The sequence below is a fragment of the Scyliorhinus torazame genome, chromosome 9, assembly GCF_047496885.1.
Source record: "Scyliorhinus torazame isolate Kashiwa2021f chromosome 9, sScyTor2.1, whole genome shotgun sequence".
NCBI classification, from domain to species: Eukaryota; Metazoa; Chordata; class Chondrichthyes; order Carcharhiniformes; family Scyliorhinidae; genus Scyliorhinus; species Scyliorhinus torazame.
Window position 1 is genome coordinate 18,474,625 of NC_092715.1, and position 8,732 is coordinate 18,483,356.

The 8,732-nt window shown below is 58.9% G+C and overlaps 1 protein-coding gene across 1 annotated transcript in view; it reads left to right on the forward strand.

The window, feature by feature from the left end:
• hmgcs1 (3-hydroxy-3-methylglutaryl-CoA synthase 1 (soluble)) overlaps positions 1-8,732 on the forward strand; it is a 44,971-nt gene that overhangs the window by 7,648 nt on the left and 28,591 nt on the right. The window contains exon 2 of the mRNA XM_072517544.1: positions 7,828-7,880. Within this exon, the coding sequence (XP_072373645.1) occupies positions 7,828-7,880 (53 nt within the window). The remainder of the gene's footprint in view (positions 1-7,827; positions 7,881-8,732) is intronic.

Here is an 8,732-nt window from a genome sequence, read left to right on the forward strand (position 1 = left end):
ATGCCCCTCATAATTTTGTAGACCTCTATCAGGTTGACCCTCAACCTCCGTCGTTCCAGTGAGAACAAACCGAGTTTATTCAACCGCTCCTCATAGCTAATGCCCTCCATACCAGGCAACATTCTGGTAAATCTCTTCTGCACCCTCTCTAAAGCCTCCACATCCTTCTGGTAGTGTGGTGACCAGAATTGAACACTATACTCCAAGTGTGGTTCTATACAGCTGCAACATGACTTGCCAATTCTTATACTCAATGCCCCGGCCAATGAAGGCAAGCATGCCGTATGCCTTCTTGACTACCTTCTCCACCTGTGTTGCCCCTTTCAGTGACCTGTGGACCTGTACTCCTAGATCTCTCTGACTTTCAATACTGTTGAGGGTTCTACCATTCACTGTATATTTCCTACCTGCATTAGACCTTCCAAAATGCATTACCCCTCATTTGTCCGGATTAAACTACATCTGCCATCTCTCTGCCCAAGTCTCCAAACAATCTAAATCCGCAATTCCACTAACCTTTGTGTCGTCTGCAAACTTACTAATCAGACCAGTTACATTTTCCTCCAAATCAGTTATATATACTACAAACAGCAAAGGTCCCAGCACTGATCCCTGTGGAACACCACTGGCCACCGCACTCCAATTAGAAAAGCATCCTTCCATTGCTACTCTCTGCCTTCTATGACCTAGCCAGTTCTGTATCCACCTTGCCAGCTCACCCCTGATCCCGTGTGACTTCACCTTTTGTACTAGTCTACCATGAGGTGCCTTGTCAAAAGCCTTACTGAAGTCCATATGAAATGAAATGACAACATCCACTGCCCTACCTGCATCAATCATCTTTGTGACCTCCTCGAAAAACTTTATCAAGTTAGTGAGACCCGACCTCCCCTTCACAAAACCATGCTGCCTCTCACTAATACGTCCATTTGCTTCCAAACGGGAGTAGATCCTGTCTCGAAGAATTCTCTCCAGTAATTTCCCTACCACTGAAGTAAGGCTCACCGGCCTGTAGTTCCCTGGATTATCCTTGCTACCCTTCTTAAACAGAGGAACAACATTGGCTATTCTCCAGTCATCCGAGACATCACCTGAAGACTGAGGATCCAAAGATTTCTGTCAAGGCCTCTATCTACACACCCTTCTCCAGACTCAACATCTACCAATTCCTTCTCTTTGGTGAATACTGATGCAAAGTATTCATTTAGTACGTCGCCCATTTCCATCTGACTCCGCACATAGATTCCCTTGCCTATCCTTCTGTGGGCCAACCCTTTCCCTGGCTACCCTCTTGCTTTTTATGTACGTGTAAAAAGCCTTGGGATTTTTCTTAACCCTATTTGCCAATGACTTTTCGTGACCCCTTCTAGCCCTCCTCACTCCTTGCTTAAGTTCCTTCCTACTTTCCTTATATTCCACACAGGCTTCGTCTGTTCCCAGCCTTTTAGCCCTGACAAATGCCTCCTTTTTCGTTTTGATGAGGCCGACAATATCTCTCGTTATCCAAGGTTCCCGAGAATTGCCGTATTTATCCTTCTTCCACACAGGAACATGCTGGTCCTGAATTCCTTTCAACTGACACTTGAAAGCCTCCCACATGTCAGATGTTGATTTGCCCTCAAACATCCGCCCCCAATCTAGGTTCTTCAGTTCCCGCCTAATATTGTTATAATTAGCCTTCCCCCAATTTAGCACATTCACCCTAGGACCACTCTTATCCTTGTCCACCAGCACTTTAAAACTTACTGAATTGTGGTCACTGTTCCCGAAATGCTGCTCTACTGAAACTTCTACCACCTGGCCGGGCTCATTCCCCAATACCAGGTCCAGTACCGCCCCTTCCCTAGTTGGACTGTCGACATATTGTTTTAAGAAGCCCTCCTGGATGCTCCTTACAAACTCTGCCCCGTCTAAGCCCCTGGCACTAAGTGAGTCCCAGTCAATATTGGGGAAGTTGAAGTCTCCCATCACCACAACCCTGTTGTTTTTACTCTTTTCCAAAATCTGTCGACCTATCTGCTCCTCTATCTCCTGCTGGCTGTTGGGAGACCTGTAGTAAACCCCCAACATTGTGACTGCACCCTTCTTATTCCTGATCTCTACCCATATAGCCTCACTGCCCTCTGAGGTGTCCTCCCGTAGTACAGCTGCGATATCCTCCCTAACCAGTAGCGCAACTCCGCCACCCCTTTTACATCCCCCTCTATCCCGCCTGAAACATCTAAATCCTGGAACGTTTAGCTGCCAATCCTGCCCGTCCCTAAACCAGGTCTCTGTAATGGCAACAACATCATAGTTCCAAGTACTAAACCAAGCTCCAAGTTCATCTGCCTTACCCGTAATACTTCTTGCATTAAAACATATGCACTTCAGGCCACCAGACCCGCTGTGTTCAGCAACTTCTCCCTGTCTGCTCTGCCTCAGAGCCACACTGTCCCTATTCCCTAGTTATCCCTCAATGCTCTCACCTTCTGACCTATTGCTACCATGCCCACCCCCCTGACATACTAGTTTAAACCGTCCCATGTGACTCTAGCACACCTCGCGGCCAGGATATTTATGCCTCTCCAGTTTAGATGCAACCCGTCCTTATATAGGTCACAACTGCCCCGGAAGAGCTCCCAGTGGTCCAGATAACGGAAACCCTCCCTCCTACACCAGCTGTTTAGCCACGTGTTTAGCTGCTCGATCTTCCTATTTCTAGCCTCACTGGCACGTGGCACAGGGAGTAACTCCGAGATTACAACCCTCGAGGTTCTGTCTTTTAACTTTCTGCCTAGCTGCCTGAACTCCTGCTGCAGGACCTCATGCCCCTTCCTGCCTATGTCGTTAGTACCAATATGTACAAAGACCTCTGCCTGTTTGCTCTCTCCCTTCAGGGTGCCCTCTACCCGTTCGGAGACATCCTGGACCCTGGCACCAGGGAGGCAACATACCATTCTGGAGTCTCTTTCACGTCCACAGAAGCGCCTATCTGTGCCCCTGACTATAGAGTCCCCTATTACTATTGCTCTTCTGCGCTTTGACCCTCCCTTCTGAACATCAGAGCCAGCCGTGGTGCCACTGCTCTGGCTGCTGCTGTTTTCCCCTGATAGGCTATCTCCCCCCGACAGTATCCAAAGGGGTATACCTGCTCGAGAGGGGGACAACCACGGGGGATTCCTGCACTGACTGCCTGCCCTTTCTGCGCAGCTCACACCAGCACTGTGTTGCCCTGTCACAGACTGTCCTGAGCAGCTCACACCAGCAGATTTACTCGTGGCCTGGTTGTGTCTCTGGCTCTCGCTTGCTTATTACAAAAAGATCCCTTTTAAATTACCCAGTCCTGTTGCTTGTTTGCTGGCAGCTGCAAATTGACAGAATCTCTCTTCAGTGATTTCACACCCAGATCACGCGTTGTCAGTGTACAGGGCGTGTGACCTGATCTCTGCCGTGGCTTCTGGTGAGAAGACAGCATTGATTTATAAAAAAAAAAAAAATCTGCTCCTGGGACAGCGCCCTGAAATCCGGAGGAGGTCGGGTCCTGGGTCTGTGCACTGCTATATCCAGCTGAGGGGGCACGCATGCTGGGGACAGCCGGCATTTTTGAAAGCCGGTCGCGGCGAGTATTTTGAAAGCCGGCTGTGGTCGTCAGGCACTTCCGCGATCGGGAACGCCGCGTCCCTCCCGATCCTGAGTTTGAAAATAACTGATCTAGGCTGACACGACGGCCCTGTACTGTAGGCAGTGCCTCCTTCTGGGTGACGCGATAACCGAGGCCGCGCTCTCACGGGTGGACATGGAAGATCCAACAGCACGATTTGGGGAAAAGAGCAGGAAGTTCTCCTGCACCCTCGATTAACACCACTTGAATAGACAATCTGATCATTACCGCAGTGCTATTTGTGGATGCTTGCAATGTGCAAATTAATTGCGGTGTTTCCCACATTATGACAGTAACTACATCAAAATGACTTCAACGGTTGTGCAGGGTGTTGAGACACCACAATGTCATGAGAGGCGCTGTACAGAATGACACAAGGAGGCCATCCAGCCCAACACCTCCCCACCGGCTTTCTGACTGAGCAGAAGGAGGCCATTCGGCCCTCAAGCCTGCTCTGCCATTCATTATGATCATGGCTGATCATCAAGTTCAATCATTAATAATGATCTAAATCGCTCTTCAATGCCGCAGTCGAATCTACCTTCACTGCACTTCAGGCCCTGCATTCCAGACCCGGATCACTCGCTCACAATGTTTTTTCTGATATCATGATTTTCAATACCTCGATCAAATCACCCCTCCAACCTTCTCTCCCTCAAGCGAACAGTCCCAACTTATCCAATCTAGCAAGAGAACTGAGTTTTCTCATTCAATGCCCGCCTCATTCTTGTGAATCTCACTCCTCCCCCATGCCTTTACTTCCTTCCTAAAATATGGCCCCCTAGAACTGACCCAACACTCCAACTGAGGTCCAACTCGTGTCTCGTACCGGTTCACCATCACTTCCTTGCTCTTAAACTCGATGCTGCCATTTAATAACCATGAGGATACCTCATGCTTTATTAATTATCTCAACCTGTCCTGCCACTTTGGTGACTTGTGCTCCTGCACTCACTCCTGAATTGTAGAATTTGTTTTGTATTGTCTCGCTATGCCCCGACCAAAAGGTATTCTCTCAAACTTCTCCGCATTGAACTGTCACCTATTGGCCCATGACTCAACTTGTGTCCTTTGGAAGTTCTGCACTGTCCTCCTCAATGCTTCCAAGTTTAGTATCATCTGCAAAGTTTGACATTGTGCCATGTACACCAAGGTCCAGGTCATTAATATACCTCCGGAAAAGCAACGGTCCCAACACTGACTCCTGGGGAATGCCGGGACAAACCTTCCTCCAGCCTGTAAAATATCCATAAAGCATCACATCAACAGCATTGCCTTCATCGACCCTCGATTACCTCACCGATAAACTCAAGCAAGTTAGTTAAAGCACGTTCTCCCCGTGTCTACGTGGGTTTCCTCCGGGTGTTCCGATTTCCTCCCACAGTCCGAAGATGTGCAGGTTAGGTGGATTGGCCACGCTAAATTGCCCCTTAGTGTCCAAAAAGATGAGGTGGGGTTATTGGGTTATGGGGATAAGGTGGGGGTGTGGGCTTGAGTAGGTTGCCCTCACCCACCTCGTTCCTCCCCCCGCCTCGATCCTCCCCCCCGCCTCGATCCTCCCCCCGCCTCGATCCTCCTCCCCCGCCTCGATCCTCCCCCCGCCTCGATCCTCCCCCCCGCCTCGATCCTCCCCCCCCCCCCCCCGCCTCGATCCTCCCCCCCCCTGCCTCGATCCTCCCCCCCCCCCGCCTCGATCCACCCCCCCCGCCTCGATCCTCCACCCCCCCGCCTCGATCCTCCCCCCCCCCCGCCTCGATCCACCCTCCGCCTCGTTCCTCCCTCCGCCTCGTTCCTCCCTCCGCCTCGATCCTCCCCCCCGCCTCGATCCTCCCCCCCCCCGCCTCGATCCTCCCCCCCCCGCCTCGATCCTCCCCCCCGCCTCGATCCTCCCCCCCCCGCCTCGATCCTCCCCCCCCCGCCTCGATCCTCCCCCCCCCGCCTCGATCCTCCCCCCCCCGCCTCGATCCTCCCCCGCCTCGATCCCCCCCCGCCTCGATCCCCCCCCGCCTCGATCCCCCCCCGCCTCGATCCCCCCCCGCCTCGATCCCCCCCCGCCTCGATCCCCCCCCGCCTCGATCCCCCCCCGCCTCGATCCCCCCCCGCCTCGATCCCCCCCCGCCTCGATCCCCCCCCGCCTCGATCCCCCCCCGCCTCGATCCCCCCCCGCCTCGATCCCCCCCCGCCTCGATCCCCCCCCGCCTCGATCCCCCCCCGCCTCGATCCCCCCCCGCCTCGATCCCCCCCCCGCCTCGATCCCCCCCCGCCTCGATCCCCCCCCGCCTCGATCCCCCCCCGCCTCGATCCCCCCCCGCCTCGATCCCCCCCCGCCTCGATCCCCCCCCGCCTCGATCCCCCCCCGCCTCGATCCCCCCCGCCTCGATCCCCCCCCGCCTCGATCCCCCCCCGCCTCGACCCCCCCCCGCCTCGACCCCCCCCCGCCTCGACCCCCCCCCCGCCTCGATCCCCCCCCCGCCTCGATCCCCCCCCGCCTCGATCCTCCCCCCCGCCTCGATCCTCCCCCCCGCCTCGATCCTCCCCCCGCCTCGATCCTCCCCCCGCCTCGATCCTCCCCCCCGCCTCGATCCTCCCCCCCGCCTCGATCCTCCCCCCCGCCTCGATCCTCCCCCCCGCCTCGATCCTCCCCCCCGCCTCGATCCTCCCCCCCGCCTCGATCCTCCCCCCCGCCTCGATCCTCCCCCCCGCCTCGATCCTCCCCCCGCCTCGATCCTCCCCCCCGCCTCGATCCTCCCCCCCGCCTCGATCCTCCCCCCCGCCTCGATCCTCCCCCCCGCCTCGATCCTCCCCCCCGCCTCGATCCTCCCCCCCGCCTCGATCCTCCCCCCCGCCTCGATCCTCCCCCCCGCCTCGATCCTCCCCCCCGCCTCGATCCTCCCCCCGCCTCGATCCTCCCCCCCGCCTCGATCCTCCCCCCCGCCTCGATCCTCCCCCCCGCCTCGATCCTCCCCCCCGCCTCGATCCTCCCCCCCGCCTCGATCCTCCCCCCCGCCTCGATCCTCCCCCCTGCCTCGATCCTCCCCCCCGCCTCGATCCTCCCCCCCGCCTCGATCCTCCCCCCCGCCTCGATCCTCCCCCCCGCCTCGATCCTCCCCCCCGCCTCGATCCTCCCCCCCGCCTCGATCCTCCCCCCGCCTCGATCCTCCCCCCGCCTCGATCCTCCCCCCGCCTCGATCCTCCCCCCCGCCTCGATCCTCCCCCCCGCCTCGATCCTCCCCCCCGCCTCGATCCTCCCCCCCGCCTCGATCCTCCCCCCCGCCTCGATCCTCCCCCCCGCCTCGATCCTCCCCCCCGCCTCGATCCTCCCCCCCGCCTCGATCCTCCCCCCCGCCTCGATCCTCCCCCCCGCCTCGATCCTCCCCCCCGCCTCGATCCTCCCCCCGCCTCGATCCTCCCCCCCGCCTCGATCCTCCCCCCCGCCTCGATCCTCCCCCCCGCCTCGATCCTCCCCCCCGCCTCGATCCTCCCCCCCGCCTCGATCCTCCCCCCCGCCTCGATCCTCCCCCCCGCCTCGATCCTCCCCCCCGCCTCGATCCTCCCCCCCGCCTCGATCCTCCCCCCCGCCTCGATCCTCCCCCCCGCCTCGATCCTCCCCCCCGCCTCGATCCTCCCCCCCGCCTCGATCCTCCCCCCCGCCTCGATCCTCCCCCCCGCCTCGATCCTCCCCCCCGCCTCGATCCTCCCCCCCGCCTCGATCCTCCCCCCCGCCTCGATCCTCCCCCCCGCCTCGATCCTCCCCCCGCCTCGATCCTCCCCCCCGCCTCGATCCTCCCCCCCGCCTCGATCCTCCCCCCCGCCTCGATCCTCCCCCCCGCCTCGATCCTCCCCCCCGCCTCGATCCTCCCCCCCGCCTCGATCCTCCCCCCCGCCTCGATCCTCCCCCCCGCCTCGATCCTCCCCCCCGCCTCGATCCTCCCCCCCGCCTCGATCCTCCCCCCCCCCCCCCCGCCTCCATCCTCCCCCCCCCCCCCCCCCCCCGCCTCCATCCTCCCCCCCCCGCCCCCCCCCCCCCCCGCCTCCATCCTCTCCTCCCCCCAGCCTCGTTCCCCATCCCCCCCTGGTGTTTATTGTATTATCCTCATTGTAAGGCACAGTGCCACTCGCTCACACTGAGGGAATGTTCCCGTTTCCCAATGCCTTTCATGTTCCTTTATTACGCTGTTTTGAAGATTCAGTTTTCCAGAAAGTGTAATCTTGGTCACCCAGCAACTACCATTCGTCAGTAAGCTGACTGCGTGTATTGGCAGAGGGAGAGTTTAGTTCACTGTGCAGCCATTCGGTGATGATGCCAGTAGCTGGAGTATTGATGGAGCTGCATTCTAATAATGTCTCCTCACAGCCTGCAGCCACACTTGCCATCAACACCCGGTCTGCTCCACAATATAATCTCAGTCGCAAATTTATACAGCACCAATCTTCCCCCATCCCCCCCCCGCCAACTAGCTATCCTCTCCTCGCCCACCCCCTTCTCCCCCTCGCCCCCTTCTCCCCCTCGCCCCTTTCTCGCCCCCTTCTGCCCCCTCGCCCCTTCTGCCCCCTCGCCCCTTCTGCCCCCTCGCCCCTTCTGCCCCCTCGGTCTCCCCTTCTCTCCCCTCGGTCTCCCCTTCTCTCCCCTCGGTCTCCCCTTCTCTCCCCTCGGTCTCCCCTTCTCTCCCCTCGGTCTCCCCTTCTCTCCCCTCGGTCTCCCCTTCTCTCCCCTCGGTCTCCCCTTCTCTCCCCTCGGTCTCCCCTTCTCTCCCCTCGGTCTCCCCTTCTCTCCCCTCGGTCTCCCCTTCTCTCCCCTCGGTCTCCCCTTCTCTCCCCTCGGTCTCCCCTTCTCTCCCCTCGGTCTCCCCTTCTCTCCCCTCGGTCTCCCCTTCTCTCCCCTCGGTCTCCCCTTCTCTCCCCTCGGTCTCCCCTTCTCTCCCCTCGGTCTCCCCTTCTCTCCCCTCGGTCTCCCCTCGGTCTCCCCTTCTCTCCCCTCGGTCTCCCCTTCTCTCCCCTCGGTCTCCCCTTCTCTCCCCTCGGTCTCCCCTTCTCTCCCCTCGGTCTCCCCTTCTCTCCCCTCGGTCTCCCCTTCTCTCCCCTCGGTCTC